The sequence below is a fragment of the Bubalus kerabau genome, chromosome 7, assembly GCF_029407905.1.
Source record: "Bubalus kerabau isolate K-KA32 ecotype Philippines breed swamp buffalo chromosome 7, PCC_UOA_SB_1v2, whole genome shotgun sequence".
NCBI classification, from domain to species: domain Eukaryota; kingdom Metazoa; phylum Chordata; class Mammalia; order Artiodactyla; family Bovidae; genus Bubalus; species Bubalus kerabau.
Window position 1 is genome coordinate 25598659 of NC_073630.1, and position 27975 is coordinate 25626633.

Sequence of the window (27975 nt, forward strand, 5' to 3'; positions counted from 1 at the left end):
ACTTCCTTGCAATTGTGAAAATGAAATCCCTCTTAACATAGTAACTGTCTTTTATTCACTAGGAATACAGATCTCAGTGTGAAACTGCCAAATTTAATAAAAACAAAATTTGAAACATTTAGCTGTTACATGAGAACCAACTGTGTGATATCACTGTGAATCTAGCCATGATCAAAGACCCACAACGGTTTTTTGCTGAACATATTTGACCCTGAATAGTGTGTTCATTTAACTGCTTTCTTGTTTTCATTATTTGATTACAGAGACTATCAGCTTAAAGACTTTATATGCATTAGTATTAATTGTACAACTTATATGCCAGGGGTTCTGAATGAAAGGAAGGGAATATTCCTTTCTTTTAGTGACTGCTTAATATTAATTCATAGGAAGTCTTCCATCTCTTGCTCCCTATGAATGTGTTTAGAAGAAGAAAGTTGGGTGTTGGGAATTAAGCAACAGGAGACACTTTTATATACTCTTACCCTGGGGGAAGCCTATTACTGTTCTCCCTCCCAAGAATGGACACATTTCTAGTTTGTAAATATGCCCCCAACTTGTGCACAGACAGGCGGAATCCATCAGAAAGCCACTTCGGGTTGAAGGCCTGGAAAGAGAGAGATTTGCACTCTGATGCTCTTGTGATATAAGGGTGCTGAGTGAGAGCTGGAAAGGGATGGGCCCTCTGCTCTACACGGCAGCAGCCCGAGTACTTTCCATAGTCTTCCCAAACGCTGACGCATGATGGCACCGCCTCACCTACACCTCTGTACGTGACCTCTCACACGAAGTTTTTTATTTGGCTTATCTGAGATGTAATTTTTAAGTTGTAAAGATACCCCATGTGATTTACAGCTGACTGCTATCTTCTGAATTTTCTTGATTCTGAATATGAAACATACAGCAAGGAATTTTTAAAAGTTACACTTCATTGGTATTTTAGAATCAAGAAAAGTGTAAATCTTTCAATCACTCCCTCAGTGCTGCTATGATGTGCTTTACAAGTTCTCAATACATGAACTTACAAGGGAGAAAACTGAGGGGAGGCCAGAGGAGTGATACCTTTCTTCAGCATCACCAAAGGGAACCTTATATGCACCCTCCATTACATAAATAGCTTAACCCAAAACATTAAAAAATGGGTGGTTTAAAAAAGAACAACATCAGGAATAAAAACACATAAGGAATTCAAGAAAAGCTGCACTCCTCCATATCAATAATTAACAGATTATTTCATTAAAAAATTGAATTCACATGTAAAAAATCACATTTTACAATATACAAACTCATTAATTCTTTAAGAAAACAAATAAAAACACATCAAGACATGCAATACCAGCATGTATTTTAGACTCACAGTACATTGCGATGAGATCTTCATGTTATTGTATGCCTAATGCAGCCTGAATAAAAGTTTGTTTCAATTCTGTAATAACAATGATCACTTTCCAAAAAGCAAGGCAAGCTTACCAGTGAAAGTAAGTTTTCACTTACTCGTAATTCATTAGCACATCGGTTAAAAAAAGTCAAATAAAATTAAAAATGGAACAAGAAAGAACTCATATAGCTCTTATTGGTCCCACAGCAGAAATAGAAATTCTAACTAGAACCTTCAACGGAATATACACCAAGTAGAAAGCTATCTCAAAATTAATATACAGCACGTTTTAATTTGCGATAATTTTCTTCTCTAAACATGGATAAGTGTAATACATCGTGAATTTTCTTCAAAAAGGCTATTTGACAGTAACTGTAGATCTTGTATCCATACTCTAGGCAAATTAAGTCATATTGTTTTTCACATTGGCATTTGTAAGTACCTTCTCCCCCCCTTGCCAGCACTCTAGCAATGAAGTGCTCCTTCTGCTTTTAAAAAAAACCTCCTCTGTCTATATTTTTTCCCATTCATAACTACAACTAGCCTTTTAAAATTATTCATCTGCTAGTCTTTCTAAAACTTTACAGTTCCTTTCATCACCCTCTCTCTTCTCAAGTTATTTTTCTTCACCTGATCCATGTTGCTAAGTTGTCAGCAGGTCAATGGATGTCACAGGCTAAAATAGCTGGCTAGTGACTAGAGAACAAAAAGATGCAGTAATATGGAAACTTGCATACTCTATGTGTTTTTGCTAAACTCTGTCTTATTTCTGAAGCTGAGAACAGTCTTTATAATTTGGGGGGAAAAAAAAGAGAGAGAGAAAGGAGAACTAAAACTCTTAGGGATCATGCCATCATAAACATTCATCCTAATGGGTTAGCCTAAAGAACACCGACTGCAGAAGAAAACCAAACATTATGAGAAAAGGTAGCTCAGGTCCTAAGAAGCATTAGCTCCTTTTGTTTGGGGGCTGTTTGGATTTATGGAATTCCATAGACTGTGGCCCTGCCTTCTCAGGAATGGAAGCATCCGGTGATGGTGATGAGAACAGGAATGGGAAACATGGAGCATTTCACGGAGGGCTACTAGAAGGCCATGGTTTTAACTGGGAGGCTGTGAGAAAGGAAGATCAAAAGAGATTTAACAGCCTCACTTCCATGAATGTGTTTCACTCTTTTGAACTTAAAAATGTACCCAGCCATGTCTCGATGCAGGAGGCCTTTATGTAATCAAATTTTAAAACAAAACTACACTTTTAATATCATACATGGAATTTAAACATTGGATATGTTTTTTAAGTGTTTATTTTTTTCTACCAAAAAAGAAGCAGAAAAACAGGCAAACAAAAAAATACATACAAACAAAAAAAGCCCATGTTGGGCTGGGGGGAAAAAAAAGTCAGTCATGAATTTCTCCCCTAAGATATGATACTCTAGCCTGTATCCTAGAAAACACTGTTTAAAGAAAGAAAAAAAAAAAAGTTATACAACAGATTCTGCATGTTTCAACTACTCTGAGTACTCCGTCTTACAGTGCCACCCAAGACAAGTCAACTACACTAAGGATTTGGGAGGTATACCCTTCTGTACAGCTCGTTTGTAAGCAATGCAAGTGCATAACCACTACTCTAATATAGTGCTCAAAAGATTAATTGAAACTTTCCTAATATCTTCCCCTCTTAGAACAATACAACGGAAGGTAACTGCTGGATGCATCATCATCTTTTAGTCTTGTAAAACTTGGCATCAAGTCTCTACGAAAAGATGCATGGCAAAACACGCCACTGCTGTTGCTGCTCCTAGAAACAACTGGCAAAAAAATATTTAAAGCTAAAATTTATTGCTCCAGATTTAACTCGCAGAACCGGAGTGTTGTGAACAAACTGTTAATCTCCATAGATGCTCAGACATGATTGTCTTCTTTTGTCTAAACACACAAAATACAAGCTGCTATCTGTACAGTTTACAGTCCTGAAACACATATATTTGAAAATGAAGTATAGATATGTACTTTGCAAAGATACATGATTTTACAGCAGGGGTTTACCCAGACTTATTTTTTACAGCCACTTTCAAAATAGACAACAACTTCACTAGGATAGCTAAATTACATCAAAGAAAGAATCAGTGTATTGAAAGTAAATAGACTGGCCAATTCCCCAAGCTCCCAGATTATTTTTATATGTCTTTTTTTTTTCTTTTCCCCCACTTTTTTTTTTTTTTGAAGAAACCCCTATACATAAAATGAAAATAATATCTGGATATTTTCTTCAGTGGTGGACTAAGCAGTTTCTTAAAACAAGACATTAGTTTGCCCTTCACTTCCAAATGCCTTGAAAATAAGATATACTACTGCTTTAAAAGAACCATCGGAATGCTTCAGCGCTGGGAACAGGTGTTCTCTATAAAAAAAGAGCAAGAAAACAAGTTAAGCTTTCTTTCTATGCCAATATAAAATTAGATTTTCTCCTTTACACTTCAACAATATTTCTAGTCAGCAATACACAAATAATGACTTGCATATTTCAACATTTAATTAAAAAATAAATGTTTAATCTTAGAATATTACAAAAATTAGAATATTGAATTTAACGCTAATTTACTAAATATAATGATTAAAATACACTGATCTAAAAAATAGAAGAAACACAGCTTAGAACATGGATGGCAATCAGAAGAAAGGGGAATGTACAGACTACTAACCAGTAGTAGGAAGATCAGCCACCAAGTGTACTTAAAAAATCTGTATCCGCTACATACGCAGCCTATGTAAGGCTGATGTTTCAAATTTAGTGAAATAGTTTCTTCATTCTGGAGAATTTCTTTTATGACAGGACAACAATAAATGTAACATCAACACTGCTTCTATATTTAACTACTAATGCTAAACATTCCTACATATAATTTGATATGAGCTATACTGAAAAATATACCTCTATTTTAAAATGTCTGCATTTGCAGCAAATTAATATCATATACACAAAACAAACTTACAACTAACCAATGATACTCAATAGAGCAAAAATATCTTTTTGCACCAGAAAAATACTATAGTTTTCCAATGGAGTAACAGGCAACACTAAACATATGAGTAATTCTTTTAACAAGAAGTTTACAGTTACTATGGGGATTTTGCTAAACAGTAGTTAAGCTGTCAAATTTTCCTTTATATATTAACATTACAGTAGTTCATCATTCCATACCCTTCTTTATAAAACAGGATCACATGAGTATATGTTGAAGGTACATGAGGAAGAACTAGCTAAGAGTAAATCTTGATATGGGGCAAATGAAAAACTTCCTTTTCTTCCTTAGACCTGTCCAACAAACCTATGGAGCCTATAAGATAGCTGCTCAAGATGAATAAGTATATAAATTGGAAAGTTGAATATTACCAAAATATATAGGAGGTATAAAAGAATGCACTCATACACACACACACTCCTCATAAACACATCTTAAGACAGTGTTAACAGCACCTGAATTTTCAGAAAATATATAAAAATTCTACTACAAATACTCTTTAATAATCGAGGTTAGCTTTTATTTACTTTTCATATATGACTCATTAGGTTGACACAATCCTACCATAGAAATGTCATCTAAAATTTTAACTGTTATTAATTGATTAAGCTTCAAATGAAATTTTAAATGAATAAAATAACCATGCTGGCTATCTGCACTAAAAAGGATTTTAAAAAACTGTTCTCATAATCAATACCATATACATCACAATGAATGTGTTAAGAACAAACACTATCTAATTCAAATTTGCATATAAGTATACAAAAAATATTTAGCTTGTAAAGTATTTTCTAAAAGCACAAACAAAAAGGTCCAGGTGTGGAGAAAAGGGAACCCTCTTACACTGTTGGTGGGAATGCAAACTGGTACAGCCACTATGGAGAACAGTGTGGAGATTCCTTAAAAAACTGGAAATAGAACTGCCTTATGACCTAGCAATCCCACTGCTGGGCATACACACCAAGGAAACCAGAGTTGAAAAAGACACGTGTTCCCCAGTGTTCATCGCAGCACTGTTTATAATAGCCAGGACATGGAAGCAACTTAGATGTCCATCAGCAGATGAATGGATAAGAAAGCTGTGGTACATATACACAATGGAGTATTACTCAGCCATTAAAAAGAATGCATTTGAATCAGTTCTAATGAGGTGGGTGAAACTGGAGCCTATTATACAGAATGAAGTCAGTCATAAAGAAAAACACCAATACTGTATACTAACGCATATATATGGAATTTAGAAAGATGGTAACGATGACCCTATATGCGAGACAGCAAAAGAATCACAGATATATAGAACAGTCTTTTGGACTCTGCGGGAGAAGGCAAGGGTGGGATGATTTAAGAGAATAGCATTGAAACATGTATATTATCATATGTGAAACAGATTGTCAGCCCAGGTTCAATGCATGAGACAGGGTGCTCAGGGCTGGTGCACTGGGATGACCCAAAGGGATGAGATGGGGAGGAGGGTGGGAGGGGGGTTCAGGATGGGGAACACATATACACCCATGGCTGATTTATATCAATGTATGGCACAAACCACTACAATATTGTAAAGTAATTAGCCTCCAATTAAAATAAATAAATTTTAAAAAAAGGCCCATTGGTCCCATAAAAATAGTACTTATTAATATTGTAATCCATATTCCTCATAGTTTAATATGTCTTCCTCTTTCCAGTTCACTATGCATACCTGGATCCCATCATTTGACTTGGCTGAGGAGAAAAACCCCTTTACTACTTTTTACAATTACCTTTTAAATGATAAATGTAATTATACATTCTCATGACACATATTTAATCATTATTAAAGGTACTTATGAAATTATAAGAAAACATATTCATTCATCCTAATATTCATAATTTACAACACACATATATAAGCAGTAAATGAAAACTTAGTTTACACCAGATGCTAACTTGCTGCCTGATGCCAACTAAGAATACATTTTATATAAGTATGCATACTTATATAAATGTAGTCATTTTTAACAAGATAAGTTAGATCCAAGCATATCCATGCATTGCAGAATCACATATGAAAAATAAACATGTGCATATATATTCATATATATTCACATTTATGTGTACAGTATATGACATAGAGATGCCAACTTGCTTTCAGATGCCAACTGGAAACAGGACTCTAAGTATATACTTATATATCTTGTATCATGATAAACATATATGTTCATGAAGATAAACAGAAGAAATATATATGGAGCACATTTTTTAAATAAGATGAACTCCTTATGCCTTAGTTTCATTTTTAAATCCTTCTTCCAACTCTTGGCTCTTCCTGTGCCCCTCTCCACCACTCAATTTTATTTGCAATATTTAGAAAAAGCAAGCTTTATAAGACGCCACCTGCAATCAAAGGTCATGGTTGTAAAGAAAAAGATAATCACTTCTCAATGCTTGTTAGCACTAAAAATTAGATAATGCAAATGTGAGAAGGGCTTTCCAGGTGGCATGGTGGTAAAGAATCTGCCTGCCAATACAGGAGACTCAAGAGGTGTGGGTTCTATCCCTGGGTTGGGAAGATCCCCTGGAGTAAGAAATGGCAACTCACTCCAGTATTCTTGTTTGGAAAATTCCATGGACAGAGGAGCCTGGAGGGTTACAGTCCATAGGACTGATGTGTATATATTAGTATGTATACAATTTTGAGACTGATATGTATCTCCAAACAATTTGTTGCTAAAGAGGAAGGGAGAAGGTAAGCAGAGATGCTTCTTTTAAAAATTATTTCTCCCTTATATTAAAATCTTTGCGGTTGAACCCTACAAATGATAAGTTGGGAAATCCCCTAAAATGTTTGAGAAAATTTAGGAAAACCACAGGTGCGTTAATTGGAATAAATCTTCAAGGCATTCACCAGAAACTCGAGGTGAGGCTTCTCTGTTTTATTTCAGGTTAAAAAAGGTAACAAAACTCTTCAGCGTCCCACAGGCCATGCAAAAAGACTGGATGTATATCCAGCCTCCTACCCAATCTTCACTGGGATCATTGGAAAATTCCTTATGGCCTGGGCTGAATTTTTTTCAGCCAGGACAGGGTAGTAAACTGTTTTCACAGGTAAAATACTGGGTTTAACTATGGGTTCTGATGAAGTCTGTCCTAATTTGGGGCCATAATGAGGTCATCTTTATGAGAGGATTTCTATTTTAAATGACTGGGGGACTCAGCACAGCAATGTGGGCGATTAAGCACCCTGACCAGCTCCCATCGGGTTATATAAATTCAAGAGTCCCAGTGGGGGAGTCAGACAGTTGATGAGATTACAGTGACTTTCTGGATCTCAGTGATGCTTGCAGGAAATCGTTATCCCTTATTGGGAGTAACAGAGAAGCCAGATTCCCCAGGAAGAGAAGGGAGCAGGGAGGTAACAAATAGAATTGAGTTGATCAGCAGCCTTCACGGCTCACACAGGTGCCAACACTGACAAACAGCAGCCTTGCTCCCAGGAGGCCTGGGGAGAAACCTGCAGCCCCTAGTTCTCCTTCTGGGACTGCTGTGAAGTATGTCAAGGGGAATTCATCCCTACACGCGCCACACCAGGACAACCTTCAGGTTTAAAGGAAAGATGGTAACGATGACCCTATATGCGAGACAGCAAAAGAGACATAGATGTAAAAAACAGTCTTTTTTGGACTCTGTGGGAGAAGGCGAGAGTGGGATAATTTGAGAGGGTAGCGTTGAATCGTATATATTATCACATGTGAAGCGGATCGCCGGTCCAGGTTTGATGCATGAGACAGGATGTTCAGGGCTGGTGCACTGGGATGACGCTGAGGGATGGGATGGGGAGGGACATGGGAGGGGGGGTTCAGGATGGGGAACACATGTGCGCCCGTGGCTGATTCAGGTCAATGTATGGCAAAAACCACTACAATATTGTAAAGTAATTAGCCTCCAATTAAAATAAATGAATTAATTTAAAAAAAAAGGAAGAAAAGATGCTCCTCACTGATCATCAGGGAAATTAAAAAAAAAAAAGGAATGCCTTCTGTTCTCCTCCTAAGTAACTTTAAAAAGCAAATTGTTGAATAACATAACTGTGTAATCCATGCCTAAGTACATTTTACATTTACTTCTTTTAAAAAACTGAATACAAAAAATTATCAATATGTCTCTGGCAGAAATGTATTTCAGTTTGATTCTCATTAAATCAGCAATGAAAAAACTATTAAATGACCTAAAAACCAAGAGACATCCCCAAATCTGCTACCTTAAGAATTTGAGCATAATTTTCTCTTTTGGTGCTTGCGAGGCAGTCACATGAACTGTTGTGTCTTTAGGTTGGGCACACATCTATGTACAAGCAAGTGTGTGAGGTCGCTTCAGGCGTGTCTACTCTGTGTGGCCCTATGGACTGTAGCTCTCCAGGCTCCTCTGTCCATGGGATTCTCCAGGCAGGAATACTGAAATGGGTTGCCATGCCCTCATCGAGGGGATCTGCCCCACCCAGGGATTGAACTTTTGTCTCTGGCATCTACCTGCATTGGCAGGTGGGTTCTTTACTACTAGCGCCACTTGGGAAGCCCCACACATCTACATATTCTTGTTTAAAATATGTTCACTCTAATAAAAACTTCATCTCCTAAAAGCTGAAATTGAGTATCTGTATATTCATACATATGAGTTTTATGGGATTGGCTATTCATGTCTAGCCAGATACGTATGTAAAATTTGTTGCAGTATTCAGGACACCAAACAAAACTAATCATTTTTAATAAAGCTAGACACATGTTTTCAAAGACCATATAAAAGACAACTCGATGTTGAAATTAGCTTCATAATGCTTGAAAGTTATAAACTGAGATATAATTAAGACATTAGCAAATTCTATAACTAAAGTTAAATATATCCTTCCAATATGTATTCATGTAGTTTCTAATCCAAAGACTCAGTGGTTCACCCAGGCCTTCAAAACTCTGCTGTGAAACAGGATGGCTTTAATACAATACATTCTAAGCTGAAGTCAGTATTTTGGGGTACCATTACTCTTATATTCATCAAAAATGTCCTATTTCCCCATTTATTATTAATTGAAGAAGCATAAATCATCCAATCATTTTCTGATCCCCATATAATAATGGGAAGTATGCTTTTTCCACCCAAAAACAAAGCAATCTCGAACTGCAGTTAGCCAACACAGCCTCTTCTAAACTCTTTCGAAGTGTCGTTTTCACTGTGAGAAGCCCCACTATAAGTTTATTAAACTTCTGAGCATCTAAGTCCTTGAAGCCGGAACCTCTTACTGCATTCGATTTGTCTCTTTGCAATAGAACTTGAAAGCCTTAATGAATCACTGCAATTTTGCAATAGGAAACACATAAATAAATTTGATAAAGAATACTAAGGCTCATGGTTTGCCTTTAGATATTTGATTATATTTTGTTTTGGCTTCATATGAAACAAACTTTGGAGCATTATGGATGAACAAAAGGAAAAATCCTGATGGTAAAAAAAAAAAAGAAAAAACACTACTTTTTCTGATTTGATTCACAGAGAATGCTAAAATATTAAATTATATAGGTTCTTAATTTTTGTGCTGACAAAATTTCAAAACCTAACTGGAGAAATGTAAAATTGTTTTATATATACATATATATATATTTTATATGTACAATATTGTGAATGTGAAAACACATGCACATGTATGTGATTACAAATTTGTATGATTAATAAATATGGTCTAAAATTATACCTAGTAAATGTTAGAGACTTTCAAACATTTTAGGCAAAACTATTATTCTATATCCTATTTATAAATAGTATATTTTAAACATCATAATCCAATAACTATAAGAATTATTAGCAAGCACAAGTATAGCATAGGTCAGTTAGTTTGAGAGAACAAGTAATTTATGATAAATGATAAGCTCACAGTCCAGTAATTCACTGTTACTGTAATAAAAGCAACTTTATATCTTAATAATAATACCAATATTTCAATAATAATTCCAATGTTTTAGGATATATGGATTAATATAAGTACACAATGTTTCCATTTTTTAAAGCACATCTTCCTTACTTTCTCTTTTTCTCCTGTTATAAAATGTATGTGATATCTATCAGATTAATTTTTCTTATAATTCAGATTCACTTATAACTGTATAAATCTTTGGTATACTCACAGCTTATCTTGGCCATGATCCAGATATAAATTTAAAACACCTATCACATGCCATTAACTGGAGTATTAGACCCCTCTTTAAAAGGGAGAAAAGCACCAAATAAGTAACTGCATAACTTTTATGACCCAAATTTTTGGAGGTCTTAATCATGATTATAAGGAGCATTCCAAACTACTGGTTTCCAAATTGACATCTGTGGCTAGGATTTCTCTGATTAATGGTGGAACCCAGAGATGGCTTTTTCATTAGTATTGATTCTGTGTGGTCTATTGCTCCTGCTACTCCCTATGCCTGGCAAATGTGAGGGCTCTTCCTTTTCCTTCCTTCTACAAGACCACCACACCCTCCCCATCACCACTGCAATGGCATGACTTTAAACTAAGCTAACTTTTGTAAATGGAAAGATGAGATTGTATACTAGGTTGGAAAAGTGCTAAATCAAATCAACCTGGTAGTTAAACCAGTAAGAAAGACAACTGTCGAAAGGGAGATGTGTGTATGGGAAAAGAGTGGGTTGGTAGGAAGAATAGTAACAGTTTGACACCAAGATTCAAACTGGCTTGCTGCTGCTGCTGCTGCTAAGTCGCTTCAGTCATGTCCGACTCTGTGCGACCCCACAGACGGCAGACCACCAGGCTCCCCTGTCCCTGGGATTCTCCAGGCAAGAACACTGGAGTGGGTTGCCATTTCCTTCTCCAGTGCATGAAAGTGAAAAGTGAAAGTGAAGTCCCTCAGTCGTGTCCGACTCTAGTGACCCCATGGACTGCAGCCTACCAGGCTCCTCCATCCATGGGATTTTCCAGGCAAAAGCACTGGAGTGGGGTGCCATTGCCTTCTCCTCAAACTGGCCTACAAGTGGCCAAAAATGCACCCACTTTTGGTCCTAGTATCTAACATAACTACTTCAGGCAAGTGTCTTGATTAAAGCTGTAAAGGATCATATTTCAATTACTTTTGATAAAAACACTTCAAACCACATCCTTCCAATAATAAGTAAATTATTGTATTACACATAGGTAGTTTAGTGATTAAAATATACTTGGATTTATAAAAATAAAATATAATAGGATGATATCAGGATAAGCAGAAAGATGCAACGTTTTCAAAAATCCAAAAATTTAAAAGAAGTTTTTGAAAATTTATTTTAGATACTATTTTTCACTTACGTATAGGGGGAAGTACGAAAGGAAATGAAAATAAAATTGATATTTGAAAAGTGAAAATTAGGTTAATAAAATCAATATTGTCAAGAATGACACATCTTTATGAAAAATATATATCCAAATAGATATGGTTATATAATAAATGAATCTGAATATACATATGAATATATGAATTCATATATATGGCAAAGCCACAAGTTAAATGATTCTATCTGCCCTCAAAATCACTCTACTAATTACTGTTGACTGCAACAATACGTTTAAGGTGAGATCACTGCTAATTAATTATTGAAAAACCACCAATATTCTCTTCATGATCAAGTTGTTGGGGCAATTTTTAAAAATTCTGTTTTTCCTTTTAAAGCAGACAGTGAACTGTCTCCTCATACTGAAAAGAAGAAATATTCATGTGAAATGTGAAGAAACGGGAGGTCACTTAAAAAATTAAGAGGTGATTTTTAAAATTCAAAAGTTATGATTTGGACAGCCTCTAACTTACATTCAAGTAAAATACAACAGTTATACTTAATCTCTATAAAGAATTCAAATTATAGTTCCTTTCTTTGATTATTATAGATCTAGGAATTTGAGAAATATTATTTTTTCTGTATTACATAAAGTCCAAAAAGAAGTTTAATAGAAATTTTCGCTTAGACTAACTTCTGTAGTGTTTTGAATGCAGCCACTTAACTTCACTTGGTTCAGAATCTTCTATGACAAAAACCCAACTCCTGAGATAGACCCAGCCTAGAAATCAAAGCAGGTTTTATGTCCATTAATTACTTGGAGGAATTTAGGGAAAATGCCAAACATTTCATAGTCATTAGATGTTATCATAAACAAAAAAAAATGTACTTGGTTAAAACTATACTTCTGAGAATCACATGTTGCTTTTGGAGTTTTTCTTTTAAAAAAAAGTTTTTTTAATAACTGCAGTTGACATTACATTAATTTTTTGGTTTCTTTCCTTAATTTTCTTTTTAAATAATAAAATTAAGAGGTACATAATCAACAATTATAATTTAATCAATTTATTACATGTTACCTCTTTGGAAATGCATTTTAGTTAGTCATCTCCATCATTAAGAGGACACACACTCTTAAGCATCCTCTCCTAACAGGGTACCAGCACATCTTGTGCTGAGCAAGTCCTTAAAAGTCAAATTTCTCCTCAGGGGTTTTCCATGTACTACTTCTTTTTCTATGGTATCATGTATGCTCCACCTTCATGCACACAGTCACAATTGCATAGTTAACTAACTAGCAGAGTAAATTAACAAGCCTAACATTTTTCAGGCATAGGATTCATAAGACATAATTAATATTCTTTCATCAATTTTCTGGAGTCTTTTCTATATGCGCAATTCTGTATTTTCCAGGAAGTTCTCTGAATTATCACTTAAAAATTACCCTGCCAATTTGAACAGTTAGTTGTTTATAGATGCTGAATGGCCTCTATCTCCCTAAACTCCTTCATCAATTTGAGCATTAGTTTTCCCATCCTGTCATTTCAGTGTTTCCAATTGCAGACTTGAACAAGTAACTCTTAAAGAGAAATTAGAAGAAAAAAAAATCTAGTCAGTTTACAGGAAACTATTTTTTCCACTAAGGTAAATGAAATGATGCTGAGTGTTTCTAGTGAATCCAAGCCAAATTCGTGGAATCTTTCAAAAAAGTTTGAGGCATTAACCATTTCTACTAATTTCTTATTTAAACCAGACTCAAGAAGATGACCTTGAACATGACAGTCCTTTCTGCCAGAATGCTCCTTTCTTAGTTCCCTTTAAACTGTAACACTACAGTCTGCCTGCCTCCCTCCCTTCCTTCTTTTCTTCCTTCCTTTACTTCTTCCTTTCAATGTGGCCCTTTCCCTTATTCAGCTCATACAAAGGTTTCCAGCACTCTATAAAATACACTTGAAATAACAAGTCATACTGTAGATTCTCGCTGTGTTCAAATATTCAAGGCCAGTATTTCTTTTCTTTTCTTACTCCTTGAAAAATTCTGGAGTACTAATAGAAGACAATACTATACCACATAACCACATGAGGCAGCTAAATAGAAATCACAACTGCACTGTGTGTTTCTTATCTAGATCTGGGAAGAACTAAGCCAAGGATGAAGCAAGGAATTCAAGGCTTTTAGATAGGTGTGAGATGGCATTCAGAGTTTTCTAAAAGTACAATCATATCTTTGAAATGTGTCCATTTTGTGGCCGTAGAATAAAGAACGTAATTAGGAAGCTAAGTGTCTTGGATGAAAGAGTAAGAAGTAGAGTTATGGAGTTACATGGGTATTTTAAGAAGGTAATTAGAAACAAAGAAAAGTTTGAGTTCTTTACGCCAAGGTGTATGTATGTGTATACGTGTTTCACAGCGCTTGCTTACAAATCTTAGAAAATAATAGTTCCTCAGTTCAGTTCAGTCACTCAGTCACGTCTGACTCTGTGACCCCATGGACTGTAGCACGCCAGGCTTCCCTGTTCATCACCAATCCCCAGAGCTTGCTCAAATTCATGTCCATCGAGTTGATGATGCCATCCAACAATCTCATGCTACCTAAAGATATTTTGAATGGAACTTATCAAGTGTTTACCATATGTTAAGCATACACCATGAATTTATAAATCTACCTCATATGTACAGACCTGCCTGAGAGAAGACACGCTACTTACAGAAACACATTTAAATTTTACTCTTTATCTTGTTAACATCATTCCATTTACAAATATAATTTCTTTCTTCACTACATATCTGTTCAGTAGACTTGTTGCTGTCACTAAACTAGTGTTTTTCAAACTTTTTTGACTGCAACCAAGTTAGAAATACATTTCACACAGCAGCCTAGAACATGCACACACATTTATGTGTACATACATAATTAAAACAGAAGCTTAACAATATGTGCTCTTACTACATGTGATGTACTCATATATTTTCTCCTCCACTCTAATCTATTCTACTTTCTAAAAATCCTGGCCATAAGCCAACACATTGGTCTCATATACCACCAATGTGCTATCTACAAGTTCATGCCATACAAATAACACATACATGTGAAGAGCATCACATGAGGAAAACTGAAAACCACTCCACATCATAACACATTTAACAACAGATAGATAGCAGCCTTATATAGAAGATCCAATATTTATAGCCTTTGGAATTTTAAAGGCTGGTGTTCTCCATTTTGCTATTCAGGAGTGAAAATTAGAGCATACAACATATTTAGGGTTTGTTAGAAGATTCCACATCTCACTTCGCATCCATCTATGTAGAACTGAGAATTTTATCTCTTTTACTTGTTTTTGACTCCATTAAAACCAACCTTGATCTCATTTAACCTATAAATAAGACATTTACCATAGAGAAGTCTTCCCCCAGCAGTTATTTTTCTGCCACTGATTCACTGTCACTCATAAATCATCATTTCCACACAATTAAACTTATAGAGTCTATTATTCTTTAAAAAATTCATTTCATCTCCTTTCACTCTGTAAAGTTTTGGAGAAAATGTATCTTCTCTGGAACTTGCCAGATTTGCTGAACTATACAGAAATGCCCATGACTCTTCCTGATCTATAAATTTATCCCTTTCTTCTCTCATCCTACTTGATCTCTATCCTTTTGATACAATCAATCATTCAGAGGTTTTTGGTTTTATGTTTTTTTTTTAAGTCCTTGAGCAAGAAACAGCACTTTCAGCCCAGTTTCCCCGATAGTTTGACACTTTTGTTCATTTGCTCCAGAATGTCCTCTGAAACATGAATTTAGATGAAAATGACACCCAAATAGGATCCCATTTTCCACCCATCTTGGATGTCTTCTTTCACTTACACTCTGAAATTATTCTACCAAATGTTTCAAAGGCATAAGTAAATATAATAACATCATCTAAAACACAATCTGTTTTTCCTTGTCTCTGAGTCAGCTGCCACTCCACTGAACTTGAGACTTAGCTCTGACTTCCAAACTAAATATACTAAGTCAAATATGAAAACATTATCTTCCCCTCTTTATAGTTTCCATTCTCCGCGAAACTTCTATAACTGCTGAAGCAAAGCAGACATCCATATCCTGTCTTTACAAAACTCCTTCTAGATACTGCATTGCAGCCTGCTTGCATATTTCTTTCTCTCTTGTTTTTAAAGCTTTCTTGGATAGTATTTCAAATACTCTAGGATTTAACATTATTTTCTCCCAGAAAACCACCAGGCTTTTCTATTATTGCTCACTTTTTCATTTCATAAATGCTCTCTTCTTAATATGAGAAAAAGCTCTACAGTCAGTTTATTTTTTAATCTCAAAATGTTTATCTACCTGTTTAATTTCCTACACTCACACACATACATACACACATGCCCCTATCTTCCGAACAAGAGTAACTCTACAATTTTTCAGTATTTGTTAAATACAATCTCCAATCAGAATTTGTGATAAGCATTTAACCATTTCTTACAATGATTTTCCTAAACTCACTAATGCACATTTAGAACATCTCCCTGTGTGTGCCCAAATAAAGAAAATAATAGCTGAACAAAGGTACTGAGTTGGTAAAGTGAAACACACATTCACTCACACACACACACAATCTTATTAAAAGATATAGAAATTAATGGTAGTAGTGTACCTTTGGTGAGAAAGGAGGAAGAGCACTAAATTATCTAAATTGGCTCACCTTTGTCACCATGGTGACAAAGGTCACTAGGTAACCTGTGCAGATTTCCCAGGCTTTTGACAATACAGGTACAAGAACAAGGGAAACTTGTCTATCAGGTTTATCCCCTTCCAAGTGAAATCAAGCCAGAGCTTTGGTGAACTGCATGATTAAAACAAATATTCAGAAAACTCAAAATCACAAAATAATCTATCTAGGCTTTAATTGCTGATAACTACAAATAACTTGCTGGTGTATGGAATTATCTGTAAATATAATCATCTTCTCTACTTTTTATTGATGACTTTAAATTAGGAATGAGAAATCATATAGCATCTTTCAGGATGCAGAGAATATGAACCTACATACAGTATCAAAGAGTTGTAATGAAGGTTGATATTGTTATGTCCATTTCACAGTTGAGGAAATGTTCAGAGAAGTTATGCTGATGGAGCTAACATTGTTCCACTGGTAAGTTACCTGAAACTGGTAGCTCCTGCCACCACCTATCATCTAAATGTGGCCATGTGGCCCAAATACAAATTTAATTATGAAAGAAATGAAAAGCCAAGAAACTAGTAGTATATTTTCTAAATAGAATTTATATTTGGTTTTATATCAGCCAAAGAAATTTATCTTTAGTCATTAGTTCTCTGAAAAAGCAGTTGTTTGCTTTGCCACTTTCTTTTGAATGAGAAACATACCATGAAATAAAGAGGTTAAATATAAAAAAACAGAAACAGATTTCACAGGCTCACTCTCATATCTGGCTTTGGATGCTCATGTTCTTGAAATAAATTAAGAGAAACCCCTAAAGTTTCACAGAGGAAAAAATATTTTTCCTAATGTTTTAGAGTAGAAGTTAACAAGCCTGCTGGGATCCTTTTAGCCCCTGCAGAGCTAAGTCTTCAACATTATTAAATGGCTGTCGCATCTGAAGCATGGTGCAACATAACTCAATAAACAACAGAAAACATATGATGCCGGATGGAGGCAGGCTTTTCGATTACCCTGCAGAATAATTCAATTTCAGGACAGGTGTTTGCATGTGATGGAACAAGATGTGACTGAGGGATAAAACCACCCATGTGCCCCTCCTCCAATAATTTGAAACTGCTAAGGATAACAGCATAAATGCTCAATGAAAAAAGTATGTTAAGAATGAACAGAAGCACTGCAGGACAGATAAAGAAATTAAATTATATATACACAAAATCCTCACAACTTATACCAATCCCACCAAAAAAGTACTTTCTTAAAAACAAGTTTTAAAAAAAAAACAAACAAACACTTTTTCTAGGGTGCTCTACTTTCCCAGCCAAGATCATCTGATATTTTAATCAGTGACTAAAAAAATCACACTTATAAAATGACTTTACCATTACTTTGGGTTCATTATTAGTTTTTAAAAACTAATCTAAAAATAAGAGAAAACTAAAAGAGAAGTAGTCCTTTCTCCAACTTGCATATTTACATGGGCCTTTCAATAAATCCTGAATTTAACCTATTGATTTAAGTAGTGATTTTTATATATGATGAATGAATTTATTTTAAAATTTTGTATAATTTGAATAAAAATAAACATAAGAAACTGAGCATATCCAAGCTTGTGAAATGTTTGGATAGCAGGACATTTTGTTATGTTTTTCCAAAGCAAAAATAAAAACTGAATTGTTTTCTAGTAAAAGTAAACTAATACAAGACCAATCTGACCAACTCAGATTGAACAGTAAGTTCTAGGAGCACCAACTACTTCAGAAGAGATGTTTTAAAGACACACTAAAACCTATTCCTGGGGAAAACTCCAATAATGTTTTATGTTTATATCCAGAAGGAATATTCTACCAGCGTCTTCACAGTCACCCCGACATAGATCTTCAGTCTCCAACTGTGTACTCTAGAGTAAATACGGATGAAACACCCATCACTTCTGACACACCTTTCAATTTTCAGTCTTACAGACTATTTTATAAATTGTCCTGTATTTGTCAATCTGTAAGTCTGAACTGTGCCAAAATCTTAACTATTCACCCAGAAAAACAGTTGACTAACAAAAATATGCAACAATGCTTCAGTAATCAATTAATTAAAAAGTTTAAAAATCAAGTAATTTTTATCTACTTCATCACCAGATACACTTTCCATTCTTGTTTAAAATATCCAAATATTTTTATATGATTAAAGTCTAAAGTTTGTTTTTGTTCTTATCGGCTTCTGATTTTTAAAAAATTTTGCTTGGTGCTGACTGAATTTCAAACATTCTTATAGGATAATTTACAAATGCTTTTAATTTTTTTCATTTTACTATTCCTAATTGCCATCCAAAAGATTGCTTAGAATTTACATGATGCTTGGATAGGAAAGGGAATTATTTTCATTTAGGAATTATTTAAAAATGTGTGATTCTTTTAAAAACAACTTTGACTACCTTGTATTAAATCTAGTGATGGAAAGAGAATCTCATTGGACTTGTATAATACTTTGCTGCCTGGGCTACAAATCTATTTTCTGACTTCAGCCAAAGCTGAACTTTTCTGTGCTTTTTTCTTAACATTTATGAAATTCTGGATCTTTTCTCTATGTTGTTTCTATACTACATTCCAGTGTTAATATATTATCATTTTGTTTGAATTTATTGAAAAATTTCTTCTTTCCTTTTAATAGTTATATATTTACATTTTCCAATCAAAAAAATTTTTGTTTTTATACTGGCATGGTTCTGACTCTTCAATCTGAAAACCCATTTTTGAATTATGATATAAAATGATAAACCACTATGTATCACAATTTAAGATATGAAACATTCATATTTTATCTCTAGTTTTTGTTTGGTCATCAACTTCAAGAACTTATACGACATGTTTAATCGGTGACCAGTTTCACTATTTAACCATACAGATTCTGAATCTGAGTAACACAACTATTTTATGTGTGTGCCTACAGGCCTGGCGTGTTACAGTTCATGGGTTCCACCTTAGGAGCTTGACCTGACTTGTGGGAAATAATTTAGGGCCTGTACATTCAGCAGATAATTGAAAATAGATAAAAGAAAAGAGAGGGAAAAAAGACTGTCTTGCTCCTGACTTTCCAGCTTCTTTCACTCTAACATGCCTCTTCTAAGTCCCTTGTCCAGCTCAGGGAAAGCATCCGTGGCGGTGGCCTTGGTGCTGTGTACCCAGCAGCCAGGAGTGGGGGCAGGGAACACTCCTGAGGCCCTGCTGACTAATGTAATTCCATAAATCAGCTAATGGGAGAGAAACCAGATCTGTGTGGTCTCTAATGCTGTCCCACGGAGATCAATCATGTCACCTGAACAATGTTCAGGGACTAAGAGAGGCTGGGGTGGCCCACGGGACGACTTTCTCCCTTGAGTAAGATTAGGCTGAGAGATTTTTAAAAGTTAGATCTTAGTATAAGAAATGTAACTGCTGTGAATATGAAAACTAAAGGAATACCTTTGTATGAGATTACTTTTGTATGAGACAAAGGTCTATCATAGAACTTATCATGATATATAAGTTTTAAAAAATATTTGAGAACTTAATATTAACCATTTAGGATACAAGCTTTTAAGAGAAGTTTTGCCACACAAGGGCATACAGCATGACTGCTTTGAATAATCAGTGATAATTTTTTAGTACAGCAATTGATTGAACGAAGAGTGTTATACGCAACTATATAGATCACAATAACACCAAAAAGCTAAATTTATTTTATGTGCATTTTTATCATATGAAATACTATAAAGCAGTGATTTTGTAAATAAATTTTTAAGGAATTAAGATGCCCTTCACCTGAGACTTATCAGGAAAATGTGGAAATAAGTAAAGCAATTTTAAAAGGAATGCCAGAGAGGAGGCTTTAAAAAATGTGGGCAAGAGGCCCAACACACCCATGTGAATCTGTCTTAATTTCAGTTTACTCACCCTGAAAATCTGATTATGCCTCCAGTCCTTGGCATGAGAATAAGTCAAAGGAAAGAAGAGCATGTGGGACTTGAAGTGATAAGTACTAGTATCAGCAATGACTATAGTCCAGATATTAATTTAAAGCCAATAAATATTAGCTACTGAACTTACACCTGAAATCCACAGGTAATATCCATAATGAATCTCCAAATTACTATCCTCAGCTCCGGAGTCTATCTGACATCTAAAACATCTCCACAGATGATGATAAGTTACAGAAACCAAATTAGAGAGGGAGGCAGGTCAGCAGGGGGACTTTGCACCATCCTGCAACCACTGTTTCAGCTCTGGTTCAGTCCTGTAAACCCTGCCACTCTGACATGCTTCCAGCTGGTTTCCTACAACCGTAACTGTGTGGTTACACATGTGCTTGAGGCAATCATGCTGCCTTTCCTTTTAAAAGTGACCTAGATAGAATCTTAGCCCATTAATTTTTTTTTTTGCTTTCTTTCTGCCAAATTGCATTCCACTAATAATCTTAGCCTTGAACCAAGAACAATTCTCTGGTAGGAAAGGGTATATAGGTAGGAGAACATCTTCAGAGAGCTCTACAAAGAGAGAAGTATGTTTCCCCTCTCAACTACCTCCCACTTTCCGAAGATCAATAGAAACTTTTTCCATGTGAATTTTTAAAAAGAAGAAAAGGTAATACTATGGAATTTTGTGATTAAAAAAAAAGCTAAGGAACGTAAAGATCACAAGAAGTTTTTGCGAAAGCTATCAAAAGGAAGAAAAAAGAAACTTACGAAGTTTGTTTAGACTAATAAACCAGTATAGAAACTTGTGCAGAAAACCTACCGGTATTCACATTAAACTTGTTCAGAGAGGTTGCTTCCTAAATAAATCAGAATTATTCAGTGGTCCTACCTACTACATACAATAAATTGGAATGCAGGCAGTACATAGGTCTAGCTAAAGATGAAGTCCACTTAACCACAGCAAATCTATAATTCTAGATTCTATAACTCTAGATGCTATAGTTCAAGGGTAAAAAAATTAAAGCCAGGTAGTGCTCATCGACTAAGCATTAACAGAAGATTTAAGTATGAACTGAATTTTAATTTCCCATGGGCCTTGGAGACCTTAAGAAGTTATAATAAATTAATCCAGAGAAGATATTTCAAAGCTAAAAACAAATTTTTTCCACCTAAGAAAACACATGATCCATGTCTTTATGATTGCTACTATCTTTGCTTAAGAAGAGTTGCCAAAGGCAATGTAATAAACCACCCTAGAATAAAGTCAAACTTTCAGCAGACATGGGTTCTCTTATAAGGAGGAATAAATGCAATATTTTGATGGAATTGATCATAATCAATGATGATATCAACATATATTTGTTTGAGGAGAATTACAAAGTGCTATTTGCTTTGATTTATATCAATAAAACTTAAAAAAATCTGTATCTTATTTACATCCAAACCTGCAAAGATCTTTAAGTCTCCTTTCAAAGGCCAGTCCTTCTTGGAGAAAACTCCTATGCAGGTTTCCCTCTGATGAGAACTTGTGAGAACCACTCTCAGCCTACAGTCCAGCCCATAGAATATTCCCTAATGCTAAATCCATCACCTATATATGAGCATTTAGCCATCAACTCTGTGCATTATATCAAGAGGCTAAATATGATTATCTGTCCATATTTCATTACTAAGTATATCACCAAAGCCATTTACTTCTGATTTTCCGTTTTCTCCCTTTTGTTGTGATCAGGTCACTGTATGAAATTTCCACCAAATACATCAATCTTTTTGTTTAACATAACCGAAAGCCTAATTTAACAAGTACTTTAGTGATTATCTGTACATTGTTTTAAGCACACATAGGAAAAGAAACTGTCATTGACCATATAGTGTATCAACCAAAACAGTGCTTGATGTGTAGAACGATTTTGTGACCACATAGTGGTTACTTTGTTAAACACAGAACCCCAAGTTTATATTTTTTGTAACTGAGTTTTAGGAATCCTTAGTTTCTAAACTATGTAAATAAAATAATTCTTAAATAAAATTACCATCTCACCTGCTACAAATTGTCATCTCTCCTTAAAAAAACTGCAAGTGGTGTTCAGTTTTCTCTACTATTTCCCCTTTCTGAAAAAATACCAACTATGCAGAAAATAAAATGGAAAACAGAAAAATTTTGTCATGGTAAGGAAAAAAAATTAGAAGAGTGTAGAAAATCCCCTTTTGAATTCATGCATGTTAGTTTCAATGATCACTCTGTGTGTGTTTGTGTGTGTGTGTGTGTGTGTGTGTGAGTGTAAAAGGGAATGTAGGCTTGTGTGCCACAAACTGTGTCCTCAGTTACAACTGGGTCACTAATAGGTCTCTCTTGCCCAGTATAAGTATATAGAATGTGATGTATCCGACCCTTTGGGCAGAGATGCTTTTAAAAATAATAATAAGAGGGAAGGGGGCATTTTAAACCACTGAGGGTAATTTTTGACCATATTGAATGTGAAACTTCTAATTTTTGAAACCAATTACATTAGTTTTCCTCCTAGAGCTAAAAAAAAAAAAAAAGGAGGGGGCGCCCTTCCGCATCTGGAGGGCGGTTCCAGGCGAAGTGCAGGTGGGGAGGGGACGAGGAGAGGCCATGCCCTCCGCAAACCACCACCAACTGTATCTTACAACCTGAATGAAGCTTCAGGGAAAGGGGACTGCATCTTGAAGCCAGACAAGAAGCCCTGGAGGGGAGAGGAGAGGGGAGTGAGGAGGGAAGGGGGGAGACTGGGAAACAAGAAATCATCTCCTCTGACCTCTAGCGAAGTGCCAGGTTTTTTCTTTAGCTCTTCACATTTCCTAAATTTGCAGATCTGGTGTCCCGTTTTGCGGTTCCTGCAACTGCTGCAGACGCCACAGTTGATGAGCCTCTTGCAGGGCACGCAGACCCCACACCTTTTCCTCTTCTTCTTGGCCGGGTTGGCTCCGCCAGCTCCCCCTGAGGATGACGAGGAGGAGGAGGAATGGTTCTGCGGGCAGTCTGCCAGGTTGGCAATTTGAAACGCACTGTCTGTGACGGCTGCTGAGGCTGCTGCGGGGGAGTGAAGGGCTGTCATGACGATGACCCCTGGAGGTAATGAGATGCCCCCTAAAGCCGGGATAGCGGAAAAAGTCCCCACGCGCTCGGGGAGATTCATTATCTCTGCTTCAGCAGCGCCGCATTTGAGCTTGTTCATGCATTCCCCCGCCAAAGGTCTGCAGTGTTCAGGGGATAAGGTGGAGAGGAAATTAGTATTTGCCATTTGCAACGATGGCTCTGGCGGGCAGCCAGCTTTCCCCAGCCTCTGGGAGTCGTTTCGGTGGTGCATGCTGGTCCTGCCGCCGCCACCGCCGCCGCTGCCGCCACCACCGCCGCCGCCACCGCCACCGCCACCGCCGGCGGGGAGGATCGCCGAGGAGGAGGCGGAGGAGGAGGCAGCGGCGGCGGAGGATTTCCTGCCGCCCCCACCGCCCCCGCCGCCGCCCCCACCGCCGCCGCCGCCTCCCCCGCCGCCGCCCCCGCCCCCGCCGCTGCCCCAGAGCATGGCGGTGGCGGCGGCGGCGGTGGCCGCGTTGTCGCAGTTCCAGGGGGACATGCCGATGCGCGCGGCGGCCGCGGCAGCAGCGGCGCTGCTGGGGAAGATGGGGGTGGTGATGCGCGCGATCTTGGCGGCCTGCGGGAAGGCGCCCCCGTTGGTCTTGTAGAAGGAGGTGGCAAAGGAGCGGTAGCGCTCCATCTCCGAGTTGTAATCCACAAGGCTGTTCAGGGACCCCTCGGGCAGGTGGCTTTCCTTGGGCAAGCCCGGGGCCTCCGGGCTCGGCCCGGGCTCCACGCAGACATTGGTGTTCATGGTGCAAGGGGGAAAGAAGGGGTGCAGGGTGGAAGTGGGGACCGTCTGGTCCGACACCTGGGTGGGGAAGGGGGGGAGGTGGGGGGGAGGGAAGGGGGTGATGGTGATGTTGGGGTGGGGGCCGAGGCGGGAGGGGAAAGTGGGTCCAGGTGGGGAGAGCAAGGTGAGGACTGCTTTATTCCTCTCTGGGGCGCATTTCCACAGACGGTGAATTCCCAGGCAGCGTCTTCCTTTGCATTATCCTCCAACTGTTACAACTAAAATAAAGAAAGTCATTCCAACGAGCTGCACGAGGAAAAAGATAAAAAAATAAACAGCCTCCCTCACTACCCCACCGCCGACACAGAAAGCTCCCACATTCTTCGTCAGGTCGTTTGCATAACAATCATCAAGACGTGACACCCCCCCCCTCATTCCCATCCTTCCCCCACGCTCCCAACCCCGATCCCTCCCTCCCCAAAGCACACCACGGCTCCTCCCCCCTATTCTTATAACCCTCCTGAGAAAATGTATTAATAGCCAGGATACCCAGGGTAGAGGAAAGACGGGGGTGACAAATGCCGAGGGAAAAGGGCAATTGGAGTGCTAAAGACATGCAAATCAGGGGTGGGAGGGCGATACTACCTATAAGCAGAGGGCATTTAAACACTATGAAATGTGTGAACAAGTGCTGCCTGGGCATGCAAATGCTCTAAAGTAGAAAACAGCTATGGCCCTATGAGGAACAGGAAATTAGCAAATGAAGTACTGAGAAAGTCTACAATACATCCGAGTATAAACTGTAAGCAAACACAATACAACTGAGAGCTAAGAGACTGCCCACATACAATCTGAACTAAAGAGGCAGGGAAAAAAGAACTACCAGCTGCCACAGTGTCCTTCTGTGTCTGCGGTCATTAGTTTGAATCCCAGCACAGCTGGCTCTGTTAGGGTCTTAATTCAATGGACCAAGGACAGGTCTCAATTGTACAAGCCATTTGGTGGTGGGGCATGGAGGGGGTAAGAGAGTGGTATTCTACTTGTTTAAAAGAAAGAAAGAAAAGAAAGATGGACTAGATTAAAAAAAAATTTTTTTTTTAAATAATGCAAACCGTGTCCTAGGTTTCAAACCAAGTGCCTGTAGTCACTTTAAGAATATTCCCAATAATTCCTAATGGAGACTCCAGCCTCTTCCCAAGACAAGAGGAAAGCATGGACTTTGAGGCTGTCTTCAGTCACTGATTTTTACATTGAGTAAAAGTAGGAGGACATCATTTAAGGTGTTCCATGAAGAAATAGTCATTAAGATGGTTTTTTTCTTTAGCTCTGTTTAAGAGGAAAGTTTAATATTAACTGGGTATTTGCATTCATCTCTTTGCTTAGAGGGCATTATTATGCTTAGGCAGAGGTATTTTAGTTGTTTATTACAGGGGGTGAGGTGCATCAGAGCCTTTTGAGAAGTAAAGCAAAAATGTAAAGTGTATATTAACCTAAAAAACCAGTTTCTTTGTTTCCAGATATTTTTTTTGGCGGGGGGAGGTGGGGGGACATAGATATCTTTTTGTGACATCTTCTGAAACCCACATACTGGTCTAGAATGTGGAGTTCAGGGAATATCAAATGGGGGCCCAGCAGTCTCAGTCTCAAATATTCAGTTCAAAATGGATATCAATTATAGCAATTATGCTTATAATTAGATTAATGAGCCATTTATGCCCAAACTCCAAGTGCAAAAACTTCAAGTCCTGATGAGAAGGCGCCCTAAAAAAAAGAGAGGTTTATGTAAACAAATCCCTATTAGGCAAAGTAAATCAAGATAAGGAACCTCACCCCAGGCTGGATTAGAAGCTAGCAGGCATCTTTCAATCACAGCAAGTCCCTAATCACTCAGGAACCACCTCTGTGGTTTCGCATTAGGGAAAACTGCTCCCTTCAGAGGTCTGAAGGCAATACAAAGGGTGCCCCCAAAATGCTCCTGGCTAAATATTCTTGATGCTGGGAAGGTGATGGGGGAAGACACAGCAAGAATATGCATATAGCTTCAGTTTCTGCGAATCACATTGTAACTGCAAGACCATAATAACTGCTACTCAGTAAAAACTAGTTATGCCAACCATGCATTAGCTACCAGCGCATTGAGTGGAGGGAAAAATTTCAACATTTTAGTCTTTTGACCTTGTTCCAAATAAAGAAATCATTTAATGTCCCTTTTTCGGAGTATTAGAGTGGTGTCTCCAAACAGAAGCTTTCCTTATTACCATCACCCCCCTCCCTTCCTCCCTCAAGGTTTAATGCCACCAGAAACTGTAGAAAATGATTGTGCCCAGTATCCAGGTCATTATTGTTTAATCAATGCATCTCTGGAGCATGAAAAAGGTACCTAAGCCACAGCTATTGTTTGGATTTTCTTTAAAAAACAAAATAAAACACACACAAATAACTATAGTCATATTCCAAAGCTAAATTAGACATCATACTTCATGATCCTGTTTTGCCTTTAAACAATGTGACTGTACATGCCTAATATTGTATGTCTGGTCTACCAGAGACACAGAGATCAAAGGTCATATTTAACATTCAGGAGGAGGGGCGGGTGCAGATTAATTAATAAATTAATATAGCGACGCCTTTCATCGCTGGAGTCCAGCATTAATAATCTACTTTTACAATCCCAACGGACAGCAAACATTTAAGAGCAAAAAGCCAGAGAAAGAGAAAGAACAATCACTTACCAGTCTCTTTTTATTTGGGGAGCCTTAGAATTTGCAGACGCTGCCAGTCTGCCTTTAATTAGTTGCACATCACCCCCTAACACAAAGAAACACAAATCCAGATGTGTCTTGGCAGCTCCCAATTACAACTTTAATACTTGTAAACAAACTGTTGGGGAGGGGGGGATAAATAAATATGCGGATCAAAAAAAATATATACCTGTAAATGGCTTTTTTTTTTTTCTTGTTGAAGAGAGAAGGAGGAGGAGATGGTGTTAGTGGTGGGGGTGGAAGGAGGAGGAGGTGGGGGGGAGGAGGAAAGAGCCGAGTGTGAGTGTATGTGTGAGAGCGCGGGGCTGTTCTCGGTGGTCTCTCCTCTCCCAGCGCGTTGCTCTCCGTCCGTCTCCAGTCGCTGTGTGCGAGGGAGGGAGGGAGCCGGGGAGTCTCTCCTCTCTCTCCCTCTCTCTCCCCCTCTCTCTCCCCTCTCTCTCTCTCTCTCTCCTCTCAGTCTCTTCTCTCTCCTCTCTCCGTCTCCCCCCCCTTCTCTCTCTCTGTTTGTGTGTGTGCCTGTGTGCGGCTGCTGGGGGAGGGGAGCGGGAAAGAAAGGCGAAGGAGGAGGTGGGAGGCTGGGGGCGGAGGCGGGGGCGGGGGTGGTCGGCGCCGAGGTGAGGAGGACGCAGGGACGCGGACACCTACTGATGATTGGCTGCAAATTACACGGGGAACAAGAGGCGCACGCGGGCCGGCGCTCCCCTTCACAAATCCTCTCCTCGCCGGAGGAGCCACGTTTCCCGGCTCGCCTGCTGCTCGCCCTTCCTCCTCGCGCCTGGCTCTCCGGCTCAGCCGCCCAGCACAGAGGGCTGTTGATTATTTTCTTTTACTCTCGGAGATAATTGTTTGGAAGGGATGGAAAGAGGGCGTTTCCGCCACTCTCTCTCTCTCACTCTGCGTGTGTGTGGGGGTGTGTGTGTGTGTGTGTGCATGTGCGGGTGTGTGTGTAAATAAACTTGTCTGGGTTTTCTGGCTGGGTAGAGAAAGCAGTACAAGAAACAGAAAAGGTCGTGTTTGTTTGAAAAAATACTCTTATTTCACACTCTGCCGCATGGCTTTTAAATAATACTA

The 27975-nt window shown here is 37.8% G+C and overlaps 1 protein-coding gene across 3 annotated transcripts; it reads right to left on the reverse strand.

Annotated features, from left to right (window-relative positions):
* Nucleotides 1-27975, reverse strand: CXXC4 (CXXC finger protein 4). Of its 3 annotated transcripts, none has more exons than XR_008716794.1 (3): nt 27550-27975; nt 26875-26950; nt 1-3776 (listed from the first exon to the last, which is right to left on the reverse strand). XR_008716794.1 is itself a non-coding variant. In XM_055587864.1 (2 exons), the coding sequence occupies exons 1-2, from the start codon at nt 24161-24163 to the stop codon at nt 3732-3734; spliced, it is 1119 nt and encodes a 372-aa protein (XP_055443839.1). In that variant the 3' UTR covers nt 1-3731. The 3 variants fall into 3 exon arrangements, 1 of the variants encoding a protein (XP_055443839.1); XR_008716793.1 differs by lacking the exon at nt 27550-27975 and adding an exon at nt 27074-27484; XM_055587864.1 differs by lacking the exons at nt 26875-26950; nt 27550-27975 and adding an exon at nt 23090-24163.